Source organism: the organism of the source record quoted next, unplaced genomic scaffold (assembly GCF_019419815.1).
Source record: "Pyrus x bretschneideri cultivar Hongxiangsu unplaced genomic scaffold, Pyrus_bretschneideri_v1 Contig23, whole genome shotgun sequence".
Lineage (NCBI taxonomy): Eukaryota > Viridiplantae > Streptophyta > Magnoliopsida > Rosales > Rosaceae > Pyrus > Pyrus x bretschneideri.
The window spans coordinates 5900448-5924290 of NW_025999535.1; the positions used below are offsets into that span (position 1 = coordinate 5900448).

Sequence of the window (23843 nt, forward strand, 5' to 3'; positions counted from 1 at the left end):
CAATCCCATTTATTAGGATAAGGCTTTGTTGTTGTTTTGTAATTAGGATAAGACTTTGTTGTTGTTTTGTAATTAAAAAAAACTATAGTTTGTTTATGAGAGTTTTAATGAAAATGGTATGGGCCAAGTTTATTTTAACAAAAAATGATCATATAACTTTATTTAATGAAAAGAGCTTAAATTTTAATGTAAATGACAAAAGTTAAAAATAGAAAAATAAAATAGAAAAAAGTAATAAAAAATCATCACACACACTAGTTCTGAAACTGAATGGTACTACACTATTTTTGAAACTAAACGGTACTGCATTATAATAAAAAACTGACATGCGGGGTCTCGCGCGTCAGTCACACACTATTTCTAAAACTAAACGGTACTACACTATTTTTAAAACTAAACGGTATTACACTATTATTTCTGAAAACTGAACATTAATTATTTCTGAAACTAAACATGAGTGGTACATTATTTTTTAAATTAAACACGGGTACTATAGTATTTTTGTAACTGAACGCGAATACTATTTCTGAAACTGAACACAAATTGACTGCACTGACTATTTCTTAAACTAAATATGGTATCTCTTCAGAAAGTCTAACAACCATTCTTCTCGACACTTGGTCTTGGCCAGATCAAAGGCAAGGTTCCTTTCTTCATCTCTCATCTTCTCTGAGAAGGAGAGCCTCTTCTATAACGTCACGGTTGCCTCGAACAAAACAAGTTTCATATCAAAACAAATTGAATTAATTTTCTAAATAAAGTTTTGTTCAGAATGAATCTCTTATTTAGGTTTCTCGTTAATTTTCTATTTTCTAAAATTCTTAATTTTGGTTTAATATATTTGAGAATTGCTAGAAAATTTGAAAACCAAAGGTTCGTAGTATGGGAATCAAATTTGCAGGTTGGAGGTGTGAGATATTTAGCTTCAATTATGTACGGAGAGGGTGAGTTCATAAAAAATCTAGGCATATTTGTCGATTTGTCTCCTAAACTTGTATAGAGATGCCAATTTTCCTTCTGAACTTTAATTTTAGCTGATTATCCTCTTGAAATTTTATAATTAGCCAATTTCCCCCCTTGAACTTTAATTTTAGCCGATTATCCCCTGAACTTTTATAAATAGTCAATTTCCACTGCGTTAGATTTTAAAGTTTACATCCAATTTTCCATTTATCTTGATCACGGAAACAATACATGACAACTATATGAGGGCAAAAATGATGAAAAATTGGATGGATGAAAAATTGAATGAAAGTTTTTAAAATCTAATGTCAAGGAGGTAATCGGCTAAAATAAAAGTTCAAGGAGATAATCGGCTAAAATAAAAGTTCAATGAGGAAATTGGCTAATTTAAAAAGTTTAAAGGGTAATCAGCTAAAATTAAAGTTCAGGACAAAATTGACAGCTGCATACAAGTTCAAGGGACAAATCAACAAATATCTCAAAAATCTAACTGCACGATAGATCTCTCTCTTTTTTTTTTTTTTTTTTTTGGTTGTTGTTGAGGATTTCTGGTTTCTTTGGTTGTGGATGAGGTATCAGCTATTGTACTCAAGCTCGGTTCCCACACTTGCAAATGCGCCCAAGGCCGTTTCTCTTCGGTATTTGCTTACGCTCAATTTTTACTACAATTGTTCATAGTTGCAGTCACATTTAGAGTTGTCAGAGGCAAGAGCTATCATACAGGCAACAGAGGTGTGAGATAATTAGCAAGAAAGGAAGAAAACGGCGAGGGTGTTGCGAGCGCTTTGGGTTGTTTTTTTTTTTTTTTTTTCACTTGTCCTTATCATTAAATAAAATTATTATATGATTTTTTTGATAAAATGCAAAATTTTAAATTATTAAATTATTTTTTATTTTGTTTAATAGCTTTTGAGTTTCTTTTTTCTTGAATTTGCGAGTATTTACTAATTTATTAGAATTTTTTTTTTAATAAACGAACTAATTTATTAGAGTTGATATGCATTGAGAAATTATCAAGTCCCCATAGCAAGACTGTGCCTTGGTTTCTTGTTTTTAGTTTTTTTAAGAGAATTTTAACAAAAAGCATCTGGTATTATTTACTTTAATGAAAAATCATATTTTTACACTAAAAAGTCAATCATGCTACTATTCATTTTACCCTTTTGTTTGTCCTTATCGTTAAAACTCAAAGTTTTCAATTCTTTTTCATTAGTTTTCCTTTTTTAAAACGGTATTGGTCTTCCATCACAAAACAATCAGAATAATAAAAAGAATTAAGGAAAATGGTGTTAATGCTGATGCTGATGCTGATGACCATGGTATTTTTCTGGATTATTCTACTGGTTTAGTCCTTCCACATCCAATAATTAAAAGGGTTATTATCCAAAATGGTCCTTGAGATTTGCATGATCAATAGAAATGGTCTCTGAAATTGAAAATCAATAGAAACGGTCTCTGAGATTGTCCACCATCCATGATTTTGGTCCTTCCGTTAAAAACGATTTTGGGCAATTTTCAAAGCTTTGTAACTCAATCGTTTCTTAACCAAATTCGACCCATAATATATCAAAATAAAGATAGGAAAGTGTAGAATAAGATTATACCTATTTGGAAACCCAATGGTTGCCGGAGATGGCTGGAAAATAGTCTGAAAGGTGACTAATCCGCGGGAAAACTGGAAAACTCGCCGGAAACCAGGAAAACTTTAAATGTTCATAACTTCTTCAATACTCAACCAAATCGAGTGATTCAAAAATGAAAATAATACTTCTTGACGAGACGAAGAGAATGATACCTTTTTCAAAGGCTAGCTCATTGTGGTTTGGTCGGACAACAGCTCGAAAGTGGCTAACCATTTTCGAGTTAGTCACTTTCGAGCAGTTTTCCGGCATAGCCACATCAATTTAGCAATAAAGAAAGATACCATTCTCTTCATGTCGAGAAGTATGATATTCATTTTTGAATCACTCGATTTTGTTGAGTATTGAAGAAGTTATGGACGTTTAAAGTTTACCCAGTTTCCAGCGAGTTTTCCAGTTTTCACACAGACCAATCACCTTTCAGGCTATTTTCTGGCCATTTTCGACAACCATTGGGCTTTCAAATGGTATAATCTTGTTCTACACTTTCTTATCTTCATTTTGATATATTATGGGTTGAATTTGGTTAAGAATCGATTGAGTTACGAAGCTTTGAAAATTGCCCAAACAGTTTTTAACGGAAGGACCAAAATCATGAATGGTAGACAATCTCAAGTACCATTTCTATTGATTTTCAATCTCAGGGACCACTTCTATTGATCATGCAAATCTCAGAGACCATTTTGGATAATAACCCTAATTAAAATCAAGTTGTCTATTTCAAATTTTTAACAAGCATACCAAAATATATGTAGAGTATTATGATATAAGATTGATATGGTATGATTTCAACCTTAACATTTTTTTTTTAGTACATCGATTAAAGTACGGGAAAAAGGAGTTTGACTAAGTCTGGACAGCCTAATTTCAACCTTAACTTGCATTATATTGTTTTAAATTTTTGTAGTCCACACCACAACTACCTGATTTTTTATGCAAATTATAAATCATTTTCCAATTTGAAAAACCACAGAGAACCGTGTACACGCTTGACATGGATTGCTTCTGTACGGACTTTAATGTTTTCAGTCAGTCAATAGCCAAGAAAATGGATTGGTTGATGAGGCCATTCATTCTGTTGCCTGATGACGCATTTACTAATCCGTTGTTCATGGAAATGAAAAGTCATTGAGATCATTTGTTGTTCATGGAAAATGCTTAATTCCATTCCCTTCTTGTCCTTCCTGGTTTTTTGTTAATCTTACTGAACTTGAAGATTACAGCTGATACCATAATCTTTAACCAGTCTGTCAATGATTCTCCGATAACTTCGTCGGGTGGAAGATTTGAACTAGGTTTCTGTTCTCCGCCGGGAAACTCCAGGAACAGGTACTTGGGAATACGGTACAAGAACATACCTAGCAAAGTTGTGTGGACTGCAAGCAGAAACAGTCCACTTACTGATTTCTATGGGAAACTCGCGATTGATACCGATGGAAATCTTGTTCTTCTGAATCAAAATGCAAGTAGTATTTGGTCTTCAAATGTATCAACAACACCAAAAAGTCGAGTTGCGCAGCTCTTAGATTCCGGAAATCTTGTTTTGATGGACAATACAGGTACAAGTAGTGTTGCAAATTATTTGTGGCAGAGTTTTGATAATCCATGTGACACATTGTTACTAGATATGAAGATGAGCTGGAACATGAACACCAGATTAAGGCGACATTTGACATCATAGAAAAGCATTCATGATCCATCCACTAGCGAGTTCTCATATAAATTGACAGTGAAGTGGTTACCACAACTAGTTACCGAACAGGGCCATGGAATGGAGTTCGATTCAGTGGTCTTCCTGCCCCAGCCGACTCAGTGTTCAATACAGTAATGGAATTGCATGAAGATGAGTAGTATTACAAGTTTGAGGCTAATAAGAATGTGGTTGCCTCACAATTAAGGATAGATCAGTCCAGTTCTTTGCAATTCCTTGTGTTGAATGCCGGGAGCACAGAATGGGATGTTATGATTTCGTTACCAGATGATCCATGTGACAATTATGGATACTGTGGTGCTAATGCTATTTGTAGAAACAGGTATCCCATATGCGTGTGTTTGCAAGGGTTCACTCCAAGGTTTCAAGAAGAATGGGAAATGTTTAATGGAACCAGTGGATGCATGAGAAGGACACCGTTGGATTGCCACAGCAGAGAGGGATTTTTACTGCTTGAAGGGGGTGAAATTGCACGGCATGTTAGAATTTTCACTCAATGAGAGTATGAATCTCGAGGAATGTATGATGTGCTTAAAAAATTGTTTGTGTACAGATTATGCAAATTCAAATATTAGGGGATGCGAGACGCGCCTTAACAGTATCATGGGAATAGCAAGGATCTCAAAGCAGGCATTATTTTGTAATGTCAAAAAAGCCAATTCAAAGACTGAAAAATAACTCGATAGCGCTGTATGTATCTGCTATCTTCTCTGCAATTTTTCGCTTTGACAAATATTCTCTCCAAATTTCAAACTAACCAGCTGGCATTCCTTTCTGGTGCCGGCACCTTGTGGGACAAGGGATTTTGACGGCCAAGAGCTTGCAGCGGGCATGACAGTTGTACGTGTCAAGCAACATGGCCTGGAAGGAGAAACACATCATCTATGTGCGATGCGAAGGGTTCCCTACTGTGAGCGAACCGGGAGGCTTTGGAAGATTTGTCAATTATCAACAACTTGGAGTAGGAGTTGGTTGGAGACTCATACTAGGTTACTATTGATTCAAGGGTCGCTTTCACTTCACATCGTTGACATTGAAATGCTAGTAATCAATCTTGATGTGCCAGGAAGCCTCATAGGGACGGGCTGCAATACACCAAAGATTCTATTACTTCCCCACTTAATTACCTGTGGAATCAATAAGTGCATGATTTTTATGCAAAAGACCTCAATCCAATAAGACGCGAAAACATTTAAAATTTGTAATTTTTAGCAAGCACGTGTGAACAATTCTAGATTTATCAACTATCATTCTCGAAAGAATTGTTCAAAGTGGAATAGCATGGAAAATGACACAAAAGTCAAAATCCTCCAAAGATAATACTTGTCGAGGAGAGAAGGTGGCTGCAAACTCCAAACATAAGGTCCAACATTCCCATTTGCTTGCCAAACGACACAGAATGAAGCCCTTTCCTTTCATCCTCCTTACCTCTCTACTCCATTTTCTACTATTACAATTCTCCACAGCAGCTGATACCATTTCTCCATCAGAATCCATCACCGTCACGAATACCTTGGTTTCTTCCGGCACAAGCTTCCAATTAGGCCTCTTCTTTGCTGGCAGTTTACGGTATTTAGGAATATGGTACAAGAACTTTCCAGATACTGTTGTATGGGTGGCCAACAGAGAAAAGCCTCTTGCAGATTCAAATGGATCCTTGATATTATCGAAAAACGGAAGCCTGATCCTCTTAGACAAAATGAACAACACTCTTTGGTCGTCCAATTCTTCCCGAGCAGCAGAAGATCCTGTTGCGCAGCTTTTGGAGACCGGAAATCTTGTTGTTAGAGACAAGGCCGCAACTGATTCAGAAGATTATGTATGGCAAAGTTTTGATTTCCCCACGGACACTTTGTTGCCGGAAATGAAGTTGGGGTGGAATTTCGGAACCGGCCTCAACAGATTCTTGACTTCTTGGAAAAATGCTAGCGACCCTTCTCCTGGAGAATATACTTATGGGATGGATCGTGTTTTGTTGCCTCAGCTTGTTATTTCAAAAGGATCGAAGAAAAAGTTTCGTACTGGACCTTGGAACGGTATCCGAATCACAGGTACTCCTTTTCCAGCCCTTTCGTTCGGAGGGGTTGTGCATCCATATTTTGTGTATAATTCCAATGAGTTATACTATGCATATGGGGCTGTCAGTAATTCTACCATCACAAGGTTAAAGCTTACTGAATCGGGCGAGATCCAGCGGTTACTTGTCAATAACGGAAGCACTGAATGGGCTGTTATGTATACTTTGCGGAACGATGAGTGCAGTAATTATGGACAATGTGGAGCAAATGGCTTTTGCAAGATTAACAAATCACCCATTTGTGACTGCTTGCCGGGGTTTTTTCCGACATCAACGAGCGAATGGGGGGTGCTTAATTGGACTCGTGGGTGCAGGAGGGAGACCCCACTGAATTGTTCGAAGGGAGAAGGATTTCTGAAAATTGAAAATGTGAAACTTCCGGACCAATTGGATTTTTGGGTCAAGAATAGCACTACCACCAGAGAATGCAAGGCAGAGTGCTTGACGAATTGTTCTTGTGTAGCTTATGCTAACTCAGATATCAAAAATAAAAGCAGTCTCTGTCTGATGTGGTTCGGCGACCTAATTGATCTGCGCGAGTTCATTGAAGAAGATAGTGATCAAGAGCAAGATATATATATTCGGGTGCCATGTAAGTCGGTCTTTGCTTTATTTCTTTTGAATTATGTTGCAGGGATCAAATTGAATAGGTCAAAATCGGGTAATTTTGTTATGATTCAATATTTTATGGCCTAGACTCATGAAGAAGTGCTGAAATCAGAATATTGAAATGTTGGTTTAACGATTTGATATTATCTTGTATATGACCTTCAGGGAAAACGAGTGGGAAGAATGATAAAAAAGTAGTACTCATTTCAGTCATAGCAGCCGTTTGTTTGCTACTTTTTCTCGGTTTGGCTTTGTTTTCCTGGTGTATAATTCTGAAGAGGAGAAGAAATAAAAGAGGTAAGTTAAAATGCATATGCGCCCTGCTGTTATATTTGTGGACACATTATATCGAAAAAAGATGCTTCAATATATTGTGCCCTGTGAAAGACTATACTGAGAATGATCATGCTCATGCCCCGTGACGTTTCTAGGAACCATTATATGCTGGAGGAAACTCTTATGCATTGACAAAGACATTGTGTTTGAATACTTGTGTGTCCTTCACATTCTTCTCATTGTTCTTTTTAACTTTCTGGTTTTTCATTTTACAGCTTTAAGAGACAGTGAGGAGAACTTGGAGTTGCCACTGTTTGATTTTGATACAATTGCAGCCGCCACCAATCACTTCTCCCACACAAACAAGCTAGGAGAGGGAGGTTTTGGTTCGGTTTACAAGGTAACAAAACGATACTTGACGCTGATATTTTCTACGAATTTAAGCTAATAGACAAAATTTTCAGGCCAAGTTAACCCAAGAAGAATTCATTGCTGTAAAAAGACTCTCAAAAGATTCTGGCCAAGGAATTGAAGAGTTTAAGAACGAAGTTGCGATGATAGCCAATCTTCAACATTGGAATCTTGTTAAACTTTTGGGCTGCTGCATCGAAGGAGATGAAAGGATGCTGATTTATGAGTACATGCCCAACAAAAGCTTGGATTGCTTCATTTTCGGTTTGAGATTCTGTGCTTCATCTTCAAGAATTGTTAATATTTATTTAGTTCAATTTATCATTAAGTTGAGTCCTTTGCAGCTCTGTTTATGTCATTCAAAGTTGACTAATATGGGGGATGACTTGTGCAGATCAAAATAGAAAGGTGTTGTTGAACTGGAAAAAGCGATTCGACATTATCATGGGAATCGCACGAGGACTTCTCTACCTCCACCAAGACTCTAGACTAAGAATCATTCATAGGGACCTTAAGAGCAGCAACATCTTACTTGACGATGAGTTGAACCCCAAAATATCTGACTTTGGCATAGCAAGGATTTTCGAACGCAATCAAACTGAAGCAAAAACAAAACGCGTAATTGGGACATAGTAAGTTATACCAACACATGTCATGCATGAATTTCTTCCTTTCTAGTTATAAACTACCGACATTGTCTTGTTTGCATGCAGCGGATATATGTCTCCTGAGTACGCAATTGACGGGAAGTTTTCAGTGAAATCTGATGTCTTCAGTTTTGGAGTTCTTTTGTTGGAGATAATTTGTGGCAGAAAGAACAGAGGGTTTCACCATCCAGATCACGATCACAATCTTCTTGGACATGTAAGTATTACATGCATCTGTGGGTTTTCCAAATGTTGAGCGCCATAGACTATAGTTTTCAATGAGTATGTACTAAAGATAGATAATTTTGCAACTGAACCAGGCATGGTTACTATGGAATAAAAGCAAGTGTTCGGAACTAATAGATCAATGCTTAGAGTACTCGTACGTTGAGTTTGAGGTGCAAAGATGCATTCAAGTAGGTCTATTATGTGTTCAAAAGCTTCCAGTAGACAGACCGGCAATGTCATCAGTGGTGTTCATGTTAGGCAATGAGGGAGCGCCATTGCCCCAACCGAAGGAGCCTGGTTTCTTTAGTGAAAGAAGCTCCGAGGACGTCGATACCTTAGTCAACGAAGGTAGAAGCCAGACGGGAAGCTCAATTACCATTACCACGGTGGTAGCTAGATAACCAACATATATATGGATTCACTGGTCCGATTTTCACACATTCGACATGGCGGATACTATGTATATTTTTATACCAAGAGACACAGAAAGAGATTGGCCTCAATATATGGGAAGGCGGATTGAGAAATGTTAAAAAAACATATAAAATTATTTATACATAGATTAACTGAGTGTGTGTTAGCTACAATATATCTCATTAGTACAAGTAAATAAAACATTGTATGTGTAGGTTATGAAACTAGTTCGTTTCTTCTTTTTATTTTCAAATAACTAGTATATGTTCACATAAAGTGTGTGAAATTTTTTAACTTTTATTTTTAAAATTGAAGGAGGGATGAAGTGAGTGAGAGAAAATGTGGGAGTAGGGAGAGAAGTTTATTTTTTATTTTTTTTTAATTAAAGATGATTCTAGGTCAGATTTAAACAAAAAACAAAGAGACTTCATTAATATGTAGGTTAGATTAATAGATAGTAAGAGTAAGATCACCTTCAATTAGTTGGTCACACTCCTCATAAATTCGAAAAAATCTAAACACAATTGCATGATAAATAAGAAAACTCTCGAATCAAATGAAATGAGTGTAAGGATCGGATGTAACGAAACTATAAGGATTTCATGTCTTCATAAGAGCAACTCTACAATTGCAAAGGCCCCTAGGGCAAGTCACTATTGAATAGGCTTCAATGAACAATAAATGCCTTTTTTATCTCCATCCCTACACTAAATAGCTATGATAATAGGTAATAATATATTAATATTTTTTTATTTTATAAAATAATACAAAATAATTACTTGTGGGATTTCTTTTACTTTGACCCTGTTCCCTCACCTAGCCCTCTCTCTCATTTCCCTTACACTTTTTTTTTCTCTCTCTCTACTGACGCAACCCTTCCCCCTCATTTCTAAAACCTCTCTCTCTTCACAATAATTCCCTATCATTTCTTCACATTGTGAACTTGGAACTTGTATATTTGGACTCCTGGCAACTTTAGAACATAATTGGGTCCTTGCATGCACCATCGGTGCATTGGGAAGTGTAGTGATCCTAGACTCGAGAGCTTCATGCTCTGCTTGTAGTTTCAGGTGAGGTTTCCTTGTTCCTTTGCATATTTGGGATTTTCTTGTTGGTGTTGTGATTCCGAGTGAAGACTTAATGGTTAAATTTTGTTCTTTTCACTATGCATGCTTTATGTTTCGTTTTTCCAGAATCCGGCGAGAAAATCCAGTGAGCTCCGTGACCAAACCCGGCCAATCTCGACCACGGTTGTTACTCACAGTGGTAGAATCTTGTTCCTTTTCATTTTAGCATCATTTTTGTGCTTAAATTACAATTTTTAATGGAGTTTTAAGTCGAGATTGGAATCAGGATGAGATCCCTGCCAAATATTCCTATGTTCTCCCTCGAGGGGTCCGGTGATCCATGTTTTAAATCATAGCTGACGTTAGCCTTGCATCATCTCCGCCTCGGCTCTCAGGCCAACGATTCATGCCGGACTTGTCGCTCGAGCCCACTTCTGATGCTGAAGCCTGCATGGGCCCAACGATTTGATCATGTTCTGTCCACAATCCATCGAACTAAAAGCCCCGCTAGACTTACTCTAAACTATCGTGGTCTGAGTGCCGCGGCACAAGTTTTCTTTTCCCCAAAAATTCATGTTATTTTGGTTGAGGTTGATTTCAATGTGCAAGTATTTCTTTGCTATGGTCAAAAGTCCAAGTTTGACAGGGTGATGAATTAGGACGTTTTCGAAAATAATTTCTGATCCAAAAGCCACTTAACAGAAATGCTAGCTAGTCAACTTCGTGTGCAAGAGAAAACGAGGTGTTTGAATGCATAATTGAAGATACGAAATGACATCCCAACCATCCTTCACGTTATGCAATTTTTTTTCTGCTAATTGTGTCACCCAACTAACATCAAATTATGGAATATGTGTGTTAAAAAATTAATAACTTAAAATATAAAATTTCTCATAATTTACATAAAAACACATAGTGTACCACTCGTATTCCCGTCAAAATAAAAAATTTCTCATGGATATGTTCATTAGCAACTTCTTTCAATTTAGGATAATCATTTGTTTACAATGAATTCCCCATAATTAGGTATCAAATTTGTCGTCTATGTCAATTAAATTTGAAACTCTCACTTATAAATGGGAATAACATGCTACTAAATTGTAATGCTCATAACCCTAAGATCAACGTTAGAAAGGCAATATTAATGAAGAGAATATTGGAGCTCTCTTATGCACAGGGTCAATGATTTTTTTTTTTTGTTTTTTGTTTTTAGTTTTAAGGAGAGGCCAATGAAAATATAATAGAATCTTGATAATTTAATATCCAAAAAATTAATAGCTTCGGTTAAATAATACCTTTGGTTAGTTCCAACTTGAGCATAACGTGCTAAATTAATAATTCATTAAATTCATAACTAATACATTATAAAAAATTCGTATAAGTTATGCGTAATATATAAATTAATGATTCTCTAATTTCTTTACACCATTGAAACCAGAAACCATTGTTGTATATATGATGTGATGTGTTACTAACACCATTGAGATCATAAGTCATTGTTGTATATATAATATGATGTGTTACTAACTTACGATGGCTTTTGTTTATTTAAATAGAGTTTCTGCTAGCGTAAATGCGCATAAAATGAATAATGTAGTACATAGAATAATGTACAATCTATTTGTGGAAAAAAAAAAACAAAGTAGGTTCAGGAATTTTATTTGGTTGAACAAATACTTAAAATTGTTAGGTCGTAAAATAAAAAACTAAATACAATATACATTACTTAAAATTGTTAGTTAATTAATAACTTATTAATTTATAGAATATTTAACGCTCGCTAAATTAATAGATCTTCTTTAGTCTCAAGACTATCAATTTATAGAGATTTAACTGTAAATTTTAATCAGTGTTGCAGACCTACATCAGAGAAGATTTTTTATTTTTATTTTTTTTTATGTTGGAATGAAAATTGTTTCCCAGGACCTATGGTTTAAGGGACAATTTCAGGTAAACAGTTTTTATGGGTGTAGGCCTCCCAAAGATAGCGAAGGCACATTGGCAGAGCTACATAGAAGCCAGCACAGGCCTAGACCTATCCTGGAAATTCACAGTTTTATATGTACTATATGAAAATTTGAGAAATAATGAGCATGTGGTCAGTGGCTTTCGCAATTTCAAGTCACCTTGGTTCGAGACTCGTTGGTGTGGGCCACCAATATCTTTCAAAAAAAAAAAAATTAAACTGAAAGGAAAAAAAAAAAACCTTTATAATTTTGCTTTCTTTTTTACTATATATAATAACCGAACTCTTTTTTTTTAATTAGCCTTATTTTTTTAGAGAATTGTTAATGCCATTTCAAAAATCTCATTCTATATCCAAACTTTCTATATTTGGAAAGAAAAATACACTCGTGAGGAGTGTAGAATGAAACTTTTGGAGTACCAATAACACTTCTTTTTTTTTACCATATAAAAACTATATCCACTTTTTGGCTAGTTAATATAAACAAGGCCTATACAATTTAGAGCAAGAACTAATTTTAAGTCATGACTTAAAAAAAAAAATTCGAATCAAATGTGTTAACATTTTCTTTATCAAAGCTCATACAATTTTTTTGTTCTTATGATATAATTAATACAATACTAAAAAATTAAAGCTACACCAGTCTTGTTTCGATTAAAATTCTTTATACGGTCTAAAGGTCCATCCTAGTCTGAATTTCTAGTTCTACCACTGTAAAGGTGTGAAAAGGCTTTCGTGGGCTTAAATCTTTGTTAGAAAAAGAAATGTTCATTTATAGACGCAAACAAAAGCCATAAATTATCAGCAACACTATTTTTTGTCCCAACAAACATGACTCACAAATAAAACCAGTTTTTGTAGTATCTCGTTGTACTAATTTATTTCCCTAAAGAATAGAGAACATATTTATCAAAGGAAAAATATGCGAGAGTAGTTGTAGCACCACAAATCTGTTATTCCCCGCAAAGGAGAGATTTTTTTAGTGCGTTTGGAATAAGGGATATAACACTATATGCATTATTTAATTAGAGAGATACTTGAAAAAAATAAAATAAATAAAATAAAAATAATAAAAAAACTTTTCTTTAAATTTATAATGACACGTGATGTTTTATCCTATTTCGAGCATACTAACAATCTCTCTCAACGAGGACCGAAAATTTTTATTTTAATGATCATGACAGATGAGGTGGATCTTGCAGCATTAAAAGGGCACCGATATTTTAGGAAACAATCGCGACAACGTGAAATGATCAGCTTCGGGCTTGAGTTGGCAAAGAAGACCAACTCACACACCTTCAATTTTAAAGCCAGCCTAGCTTTTATGTGTGGTTCAACAAAACCCAAACTACAGACCCATGTGTTTACATTGTAGGGTACGGAATCATAACTTCAGCCTGTGTTTTAGCTCCAGCTAGCTGTATGTAAGCATTATAATAGTATGAGAAGTTTTTTAGCGTGTTAAGAGCATGATTCGATACATTAAGGGCTGGTTTGGTATTGCTGTGCTTTGAAAAAAAACTGCTTTTGCTATGATATGAGAATAAGCAGCTGTGAAATAAAGCAGCAGAGTATTTGGTAAACTTTTTTGTAAAAGTGCTTTTGAAAAAAAAAAAAAGCAGTATTAGAGTGTTTGGTAAACTTTTATGTAAAACAAATGTGAAAAAAAACTAGTTTTTTAAAGCTGGGTTTTGCAGCTTCTTGTTTTTGGTTTTTTTTCATGCAAAATTATGAAAAAAAACTGAAGCTACCAAACACAAAAACAGCTCCCAGCTTTTTTTGATACAGTTTTTTTCAGAATCACCTCAGTACCAAACCAGGTCTAAATGTATTAATATATTGGCCGAAATTTTTTTTCTTCAAGTTTTCAACTAAGTGTATTATGCACTTTGTGTATCAAACCGTGTTTCAGCATATTGAAAATGTCTTATAGTTGGATTATTATTGCCTTGTTCTTCCGCAAATGTAATAAAATTCAATCGTATCATTTTCAATCCTACCATCATCATTGACGCATTGACTTCGATGTTTACTATGCGGAGTAAGGTATGCTCGATACATAGTTTGTTGCAGTACAATGGACTTGTTCAAACTTTTTGAAGAATTGGTGCTGCAAACGACCCAACATTGATAAGATAAAAAAAATAAATTAGACTAAGTGCTAAATTTTAATGACTTGAGTTCAATTTCAAAATGCAACCAAAGAAAGTTTGCGTTCAAGAAACTTAAGACTTGTTTGACAATCATTTGCATTTTACTTCTAAATTTAGATTTTATTTATTTATTTATTTATCTTTTAGAAATGAGACGATGCATGAGAAAAAATAAAGGTAACAAATGGTAAGAGATAAATGGAATTATGCATGACATACATTCTCATTCATTTTCCTTCCTACCCACCACCTTTCTTCATCCCTTTTTTTCATATACTTTTACTCTATCTCGAGTCAAAACACATGCAACCAAATGTTGTTGAAAGCCATAGACAAGACAACATGCAATGCATGTTGTTAAAAGAAAGTGGCTTTTCACAACATGTGTTGGAATTGGGTGAAGTTTTGTCCGATGAAAAATTAAAGAAGACGGAGGATGTTTAGAGGCAAATACAAGATTCAATCTAAAACGAAGAATATAATCCTAATATGTAGCAAGAAATTACAAAATATAACCTCAAATGTAGCAAGAAATTGAAAGAGGTGGAGGATGCGTAGAAACCAATGCACTTAGTGCTGTAAGATCATGTGAGAGATGAAGGCTTTCGAATCAACTGTGAGATTGGAAAATACCATACTTCTATTTGAACTCTATAGAGGATATCATGGCTCCAAATCACCTTGTGATCCTAGGTCGCCATTTAAAAGTACATTTAACAAACTCAACCATCTCACCAGCCATACTCTGGTGAACCACCATATCGACCACACAATGGCTAATATCGACGACACGATGGCTAATTTGCCTAAAGCGAGAATACCAAACTTGCCTATGACGAGACCAAAACTCATACTATGTTTCTAGCTAGAGTTATTACAAACATGAGACTTGAGTAAAATAAAAAAACAAAAACAAAAAATTAGCACACATACCTCTACGCTAAATCCCCTAGGACTTAGAATCTCTTTCCAAACATATAGTCTTAAGAATAAGGTCCGTGTCCTCGAATTCTATTGAATAACTTAAATGGAGTACAAAATTAACATGACATCTCATACCAATAACTCAAAAACACGTAATAGTTTTATTTTATTTTTTTCTGCATGGCGTTGTATCATTACCATGGAACATCGTTAACATGTCTAATATATGTTGCTCTCTGAATCCTGACCTACCAAGCGTAGGATACCTTTAATTCTTGTCCTTGTTGCGTCCCTACCAAATGTTTCTTCTACTTCTAAGAAGTGAATTGAAGAAAAAAGTTTCTTGAATCTTTCATGTATCATCATGTATCTAAACCTTGACCTATACTAGTTTTTCTGCCTTAAGAGCTATGGAAATCTTTACAATGCTTTTCGTTTTATCATCTTTCCTCTTCTCTCCAAGCATCTCCGCTACAAAAGATATCATCACTCCGACAGTATCGCTCAGTGATGGAGAGTCCCTTGTTTCCTCCGGCGGAACATTCGAGCTAGGATTCTTTAGCCCAGGTAATTCGAAGAATCGATACGTTGGAATATGGTTCAATGGAATATCTCCTCAAATTGTTGTGTGGGTGGCCAACAGAGAAACTCCACTTACTGATCACTCTGGAGCTTTGAACATCACTGATGGAGGAGTTCTTGTTCTTTTCAGTGACAAAAATAGCAGTATATGGTCATCTAATTTCACTTCAAGAATCCTAAGGAGCCCGGTTGCTCAGCTCCTGGAATCCGGCAACCTTGTTGTGAAAGACGGAAATGATGACAACTCGGAGAGCACCCTTGTGTGGCAGAGTTTTGATTATCCAGGCAACACCTTACTACCAGGAATGAAGCTTGGATGGAACTCAGCGACAGGTATAAACAGGTTTTTGTCTTCGTGGAAAGCCGCAGAAGATCCATCTCCAGGTGAATTCTCGTATTCCATAGATCATGGCGGATACCCCCAACTAGTCCTACGGAAAGGTCGTGTTCCACACTATAGGTTGGGGTCTTGGAATGGCCTTGGTTTTACTGGGAGTCCTGAACTTACTCCTAATGAAGCATTTAAAATCGAATTTGTGTCCAATGATAGTGAGGCCTATTACAAATTCGACCTCATGAAAGATACGATGCATTCGAGATTGGTACTCAACCTGTCTGGTGGTTTGCAGCGGTTCTTGTGGATTGATAAAACACATAGCGGGAACATGATTTACTCCGCTCCAGCAGATCGTTGTGACACTTACGATTTGTGTGGTGCATTCGCTTTCTGCAAGCTTGATTCTGATCCTCTATGTTCATGCTTGCAAGGTTTTGTACCAAACTCTCCAAGAGACTGGACTTTGAAAAACACGTCTTCAGGATGTCTTCGTAAAGGTCCATCGGGTTGTACCAATCAAGATGAATTTCAGAAGTTCATACGGGTGAAATTGCCTGACACATCTTCGTCACGGATCAATAAAACCATGTCCCTTGAGGAATGTAAGAAAATGTGTTTGACAAACTGCTCTTGCACAGCATACGCAAATTTGGATGTTAGGGGAGGAGGAACTGGCTGTTTGCTTTGGTTCGGCAACCTCATTGATATAAAAGAATTCGACGCTGGTGGGCAAGATCTTTTTGTGCGGATACCCCCCTCCGAATTAGGTACTTATTTCTACTTGATTTCAAGCTTCATTACTCTCTGGTATTGTTAATAAGTTTTGTTGAGCACAAACGAATGTCGGCTTTAAGGATCTACCTAAATTATGTAGATACTTTGAGTTCTGGCACTTGTTTGATTTGAACTTAGTTGTAATAAAATGTTCATGATCGAAAATTGAATACTATCACCAATCTGCCTTGATCTTTCAGATGGCACTAAGACAAGCAAGCACTCTGGTGTAAAAAGGAAAGTGGCAATCATAGTCAGCTGTGGGGCGGTAGTCACGGGAGTGCTAATACTAGGATTGGTTTTCAACATACGGAAGAAGAAGTCGAAATCACGAGGTAGAAATTATTCAGTTAAAAGATTAGTCGTTATGGTCAAGCTTTTGATTGATTCTTCTACTGTCTCAGGAAACATGAAAAACATACGTGAAAAGAACTTTGGTTTCGAAGGTGGAAGCGAGGACATGGAGTTGATAACATTTGATTTGGCCACTGTATCTAGAGCCACTGATAACTTCTCAAACAATAACAAGCTGGGACAAGGTGGTTTCGGACCAGTGTACAAGGTACTAGAAAATGGTAAAATGTGATTAGAATGTGGTGCTCCCTTCAACAAATATATAAATCAACTTATCGAATGATGGTTTCTAGGGAATCCTGGAGGAAGGGCAAAATATAGCAGTGAAAAGGCTTTCGAAATGTTCTGGGCAAGGAATCAAAGAATTCATGAATGAAGTAGTATTAATCGCTAAACTTCAACACCGAAATCTTGTAAAGCTTCTTGGTTGCTGTATTGAAGGCGATGAAAAAATGTTGATCTATGAATATATGCCAAACAAAAGCTTGGACTACTTCATATTTGGTTTGACCCTCTATATATAAATTTCGTGAATTAATCTGTGTCTTGAGTCTTGTCATAATTTTGTTGTCGAATTAAGGGAAGATTCAACTAACATTTATGATTCATTGGTTAGACGATACAAGAAGTAAACTCCTCAATTGGGATCAGCGCATCAACATTATCGGAGGAATTGCTCGAGGACTTCTCTATCTTCATCAGGATTCTAGACTGAGGATCATCCATAGGGATCTCAAAACCAGTAACGTTTTACTAGATAAAGATATGAACCCAAAAATATCTGATTTTGGCACGGCTAGAGCATTCGGGGGAGATCAAACTGAGGAAAATACTAATCGAGTGGTTGGAACATAGTAGGTAGCTCGAAACTCGCTTTGTACATTGTATGCTTGTAAATGTGCTTGTAACTCTAGTTTCATTTTTAACAGTGGCTATATGTCTCCTGAGTACGTGGTCGATGGACTCTTCTCGGTCAAATCGGATGTTTATAGCTTCGGTGTGATGATGCTGGAGATACTTAGCGGGAAGAAGAACAGGGGATTTCATCATCCAGACCACCAGCTTAACCTTCTAGGACATGTAAGCTTAAGCAAAGATTGACTTTCCCAAGTTTAGTAAAATATTTGGATCGTATATGGAGAATCATCATATATAAATTTTGTGAATTAATTTCAGGCTTGGATGCTTTGGATTGAAGGAAGACCAACAGAAATAATGGATGAGAAGTTAGTTGGATCGTGTGCGCAACCAGAAGTGTCACGATGCATTCATATAGCTCTACTGTGTGTGCAGCAACAACCAGAAGATAGGCCAAACATGGCGTCTGTGGTCCTAATGTTGGGTGGGGAGGGTTCATTGCCTATACCCAAGCAACCTGGTTTCTTTACTGAAAGGAACTCGGTTGAAGCAAAGGCTTCTTCGCCAAGCAAGTACGAATCCCATTCCATAAATGAGATGAGTCTAACGCTGTTAGAAGCAAGGTTTTAAAAGGCAGGTGCTCCTCTGACGACAAGTAAGGACCTAGCGCACGCGTATGATTAAGTAAAAAAAATAAAAATGCAAACACTATTTTTTTAGATACACTTTAGATGTGGTTCCTAACTATCAATATCTTTGATTGAAACCTTATTGGTTTTCAATATTTGATCAAAGTTCCTAAAATTAATGTAATAAAGTATTTCTATGTCGGTTACTATATTTTTTAAATTAAAAATTGAAATTTATAGTTGTTTGTATTAATGAGATTTTAAACAAAAAAAAACCCATAATTTGTGGATTAAAATTATTAAAATATAAATTATACTCTCCAATATATTGTGTGAGTGTGTGCGCGCGTGTGTGTATAAACATGGGTACATTCATCAAAATTAAAAAAAAAAATTCATTGTACCAAAACATGGGTACATTCTTCAAAACCACACAAAAAATAATAGATATTAAGCTTAATAACATTAGTAAATTTCTTTGATTAAACTTGACATAGATACATTCTCAAATCAAGAAAAGGAATGTACCCATATAAGTTTAAAAATGGATTAAAAAAAAATTGAATAGATTTTATATATATATATATATATATATATATATATATATATATGTATAAGGGTACATTTTACTACAACAAATTGATATATTTAAGAAAAGGTACATTTTAAGATTAAAAAAATTGAAAAATTACATGAATTGGTACTTATAAGATTAAAAAATTGGAAACCTTTTTATAAAAAATTAAGGGGTGCAAACTTATTCTAATGTTTTTTTTTTTTTTTTTTTTTGGGAAATGTTTTGAATTGAAAATTATTTAGGAGTTTAATACAGGTGTGAGTATTAATGTCACATCCCGGCCCAGGACGGATCACTTTCCGGGCCTGCTCCACCACCGTAGCATGATATTGTCCACTTTGGGCTTACCATTCACTCACGGTTTTGTTTTTGGGAACTCATGAGCAACTTCCCAGTGGTTCACCCATCATGGGATTGCTCTAGCCCCCTTCTCGCTTAACTTTAGAGTTCCTACGGAACCCGAAGCCAGTGAGCTCCCAAAAAGCCTCGTGCTAGGTAGGGATGGGAATATACATATAAGGATCACTCTACTGGGTGATGTGGGATGTCACAATCCACCCCCTTAGGGGCCCAACGTCCTCGTCGGCACACCACGGCCAGGGTTAGGCTCTGATACCAATTGTCACATCCAAACCCGGGCAAGACCACTTCTCAGGCCTGACTCCACCGTAGCACGATATTGTCCGCTTTGGGCCCCGACCACGCCCTCACGGTTTTGTTTCTGGAAACTCACACGAGAACTTCCCGATGGGTCACCCATTCTGGGAATGCTCTCGCGCACTACTCGCTTAACTTCGAAGTTCCGATGGAACCCAATGCCAGTGAGCTTCCAAAATGCCTCGTGCTAGGTAGGGATGTGAATATACATATAAGGATTACTCTCCTGGGCGATGTGGGATGTCACAATTAAAATCCTAAATCAATTATTATTTTTTATTTTAAAAATTATGTAACCGACATGTAAATTCATTATTGCATTAATGCTAGGGACTTTGATCAAAATTTGAAAACAAATAAGATTTCAATAAAAGAACATTAGTAACTAAGGACCAGATACTAATTTTTCTTTTTTTTTAATCATGTAGGAGTTAGAATTAATTCCAGTTTATCTACTTCTATCCATTGATTTTTTTTTTTTTGGGACAATTGAATATTAATCCTTTGATAAGATTGAAATTCAATTAAAACCTAATGTAAGATCAAATATTGTTTATAGTCCTTTGACTAGATATCCACATAAGCATTTATATTTAAATTCATAATTAATTGTTATTAGATACTTAAATTTGTTTTCTTCGTTCCCAAAATGCCCAAATATTTGACTTTTTTTTTTTTTTTGTCAAACTAAAATTTTGATTTATTTGATCCAGATTTTGCCATCATTGTTTGCTTCCTCTATTAATAAATGCACCTGAATGGAAAACCATAACAAAAAAAAATATTAATGAAACGTTAAGAAAAAAATGCAAAATACATAAAGTCTGTCATTATGCAAGTTGCAAAGTAAAGAGTATATACCAAACAATTATAAAATGATTGTACCTAAAAATGTGTACCAAAGTTTGTGTACCGAAGTATATGTACCGAAATATAGTACCTAAATATGTGTACTGAAATACAGTAAACATGTGTATCGAAATATATGTATCGAAGCATGCGTACCAAAATATATGTACTGAAACATATGTATCGAAATATTATACGAAGTATATGCACCAAAATGTATGTACATGTATAGTTCTCAAAAGTATAATGTAGCTTTACGAAAAAAGGCTTCTTGTTGAGATCACTATTGTTGTGAAAAATGGAAAAAAGGCTTGATATATTTAAGTATAACAATCACCAAATGGAAAGTTCCTGTCACGCCCCAATCCCGACATACGTCCAGGATCGACACATGACGCCATACGTACAAAGCATAATTCAAGATTCGAATTACGTAGTAATTTTTTGTATGCTTTTGGTTGCATTTAACTTCCTTGTTAGGCTGCCTACGTAACCTAAATAGGGATCAAGCCATTTGTAGTTCACCATTTCAATAAACTCCTATCACCACTGCAAGTCATTACTACATACATGTAAACATAGTAACCCTTATGAGATGTATAGACACATAGCTTCAGAATGTGAATTGTCAAATTGGTTTTGGTTTCAGTGTAGTAATGCATATAGATATGTATATTTATTAAGACACCCATTTTAACTTTCAAACAAAGAAAGTGATGTATAAACATGAAGCACTTAATCAAAACAGTAATCGCACCGAATTGAATTTGTCAGACTATTGATAGCTATACTAGCCCTAACCTTATGAACCAATATAATTTAAATACAATCACAATCAATTTCTATATGCATACCCCTTTCAAATTCTATATCAAAACATGGAGCCAATAGTACATATAAAAGCAATAATCTAACTATGGTTTGATAATAATTAGCTGGACTAATTGTAGCAAATAAAATAGCTTGTTTTCTTCAAAACCAATCTGATTGGATTGTAAAAATTGAGTGAGGAAGATGTGCATGTACTTTGATACACATGTAGATAAAACCACTTGCATATATTTTCTCTTTATAAGTAATTATGTATTCAGTATACAATCGTTTGGAAAACAACCAACTTCCCAAAGTGGACTAGTCGAAATACTTTGCCAAGCATAGTAATACAACAATATAGCTTTCTGCATAATACAAGTGACACACCCCGACCCAGAAAGTCCACTTGGACCCTGAATCGAGCTATGCTGGCCGACACCTGGAAGGTGACGAAGCCATAAAATGTGATAGTGTATAAAAAGTGAATGAATTTGAATCTAAAAGTGTCTAGATACCAGAGTGCGCTACGAGTGGGAGCGAACCCATTTCACACGCGATGTCAGAGCATAAGTAAGGTACAGTAGTGTAGGTAAGAATCATACCCTCAGAAATATCCATCAATACTAAGATTCGCCACATATTCTTGTCGATACAAACTCAGCAGCTAAAACCTGGAGGGCACCAAACAGAAGGTGTGAGTAAGCAATAAAACCAAGCTTCCCAAAGTTACTACCTCTCTAAAAGTAATGCCCCTAAATGTAAAACCCGTATCGTTTTCTATAAGACAGTACAACATATATACATATATCCAACGAATACTCAGAAATGACCAAAACCACGGTTTGCCCTCAAATCCACCATACATTAATAAGTAGGCCAAATGAACTAAATCAATACAAAGTGATATATCAGTCAGAGTCATCTAAAATGACATGTACAACTTATCCGTATCTCATCAATCATGGCTAGCATATAAGTCGGAGTCACCTATAGTAACATGTACGACTTATCCATCTCATCAATCATGGCTAGCATATAAGTCGGAGTCACCTATAGTGACCTATACGACTTATCCACATCTCATCAATCATGGCTAGCATATAAGTCGAAGTCACCTATAGTGACCTGTACGACTTATCCACATCTCATCAATCATGGCTAGCATATAAGTTAGAGTCACCTATAGTGACCTATACGACTTATCCATATCTCATCAATCATGGCTAGCATATAAGTCGGAGTCACCTATAGTGAACTGTACGACTTATCCATATCTCATCAATCCTGGCTAGCATATAGCTCAATAAGTATACCTGCACACGAGTCAGAACCACCTAAAGTGGTCTGTACGACAGGACTGGGTGTAAATAAATACGCTCGAGTGCTACGATCACGTGAAGACTGGGCGAATAATCGCGGGTCACCTACGAGTCGAAACCACCTAAAGTGGTCTGTACGACAGGACTGTGCACCTACCTTGGATCCAAGGTGAGCGTAAGGTGCGGGAGGTGAACATCACGTGAAGGACTGTGCCCTGGCCACGGGCGGAAGCACTAACACCGGGGTGCAGGTTTATGAGCTCTCAATGCATCTCAATATAACATGTGCAACTCATGGCAACCAGTACGACAGTATCGAAGTTGCCTAACTCATAACTGTAGTCATGCTATAACGCAATCGATTCAACTAGTACCATAAACTCACCTGAACTTACCTGGGTGTCTTGAGTTCACCTTTGCACTTGAAAGCATTCCCAATAATTATATGCAAGTAATATACATATGGATATATCATGATGCAATCTACTACTCAACCATGTTGTAGCATTTTCAATTATAAACAATATGGTGTGAAGTGTACAATCAGTAACGCCCTACTCCCAAACTACTTATTTTCAGGGATAATTATCCATGACAACCCAATTAACTCTAATTTAACTAACTAATTCACAAAACTAAAACTTGTCTTTACCAATTTCCTTCGCATTACTCAATTTCCCAAGCAAGGCATTTGTCTCAATATTTTATGGCTGCATCTAACGTCTCGTTAGACTGCCTACGTACCCTAAATAGGGATCAAGCCATTCGTAGTTCATATAGGTACTTCAAGCATTCACAATAATTATATGAAGGTAATATACCTAATCAATTTAAAAGTGTCGATAAAACTCTCAATAATATGCACAATAAAAAGGAAAAGATCCACTCAAGTGGAGTCCACGCTATACTTCTCTAGCGCACGCATCGAGGCGTCCTGAATGATCGGTCCCTGTGGCCAATTATCAAATCACATCTTAGAACTCTTATCCGTAGAATACGTAATTCAAA

At 35.9% G+C, this 23843-nt stretch overlaps 2 protein-coding genes across 3 annotated transcripts; both read left to right on the forward strand.

The window, feature by feature from the left end:
- The first annotated feature begins 5659 nt into the window (after positions 1 to 5659).
- On the forward strand, positions 5660 to 9151 carry LOC103965947 (G-type lectin S-receptor-like serine/threonine-protein kinase At4g27290). Its single transcript, XM_009379050.3, has 7 exons — positions 5660 to 6983; positions 7166 to 7297; positions 7552 to 7676; positions 7741 to 7951; positions 8082 to 8319; positions 8401 to 8551; positions 8655 to 9151. The coding sequence occupies exons 1-7, from the start codon at positions 5714 to 5716 to the stop codon at positions 8961 to 8963; spliced, it is 2436 nt and encodes an 811-aa protein (XP_009377325.2). The 5' UTR covers positions 5660 to 5713; the 3' UTR covers positions 8964 to 9151.
- Positions 9152 to 15314: 6163 nt separating this feature from the next.
- LOC103965948 (G-type lectin S-receptor-like serine/threonine-protein kinase At4g27290) lies at positions 15315 to 18859 on the forward strand. Of its 2 annotated transcripts, XM_009379053.3 has the most exons (7): positions 15318 to 16772; positions 16980 to 17114; positions 17184 to 17341; positions 17427 to 17637; positions 17750 to 17987; positions 18063 to 18213; positions 18310 to 18859. In XM_009379053.3, the coding sequence occupies exons 1-7, from the start codon at positions 15497 to 15499 to the stop codon at positions 18619 to 18621; spliced, it is 2481 nt and encodes an 826-aa protein (XP_009377328.2). In that variant the 5' UTR covers positions 15318 to 15496; the 3' UTR covers positions 18622 to 18859. The 2 variants fall into 2 exon arrangements, with proteins under 2 accessions (XP_009377326.2, XP_009377328.2); XM_009379051.3 differs by having other exon boundaries at positions 15315 to 16772; positions 16980 to 17341.
- The last annotated feature ends 4984 nt before the right edge of the window (positions 18860 to 23843 follow it).

Coding starts and splice junctions, on each gene's coding strand:
- LOC103965948 (XM_009379051.3), top strand. CDS start 15,497: ATGGAAATCTTTACAATGCTTTTCGTTTTATCATCTTTCCTCTTCTCT. Junction 16,773..16,979: donor GATACCCCCCTCCGAATTAG/GTACTTATTTCT, acceptor TTGATCTTTCAG/ATGGCACTAAGACAAGCAAG. Junction 17,342..17,426: donor GTTTCGGACCAGTGTACAAG/GTACTAGAAAAT, acceptor GATGGTTTCTAG/GGAATCCTGGAGGAAGGGCA.
- LOC103965947 (XM_009379050.3), top strand. CDS start 5,714: ATGAAGCCCTTTCCTTTCATCCTCCTTACCTCTCTACTCCATTTTCTA. Junction 7,952..8,081: donor CTTGGATTGCTTCATTTTCG/GTTTGAGATTCT, acceptor TGACTTGTGCAG/ATCAAAATAGAAAGGTGTTG. Junction 8,320..8,400: donor AAACGCGTAATTGGGACATA/GTAAGTTATACC, acceptor GTTTGCATGCAG/CGGATATATGTCTCCTGAGT.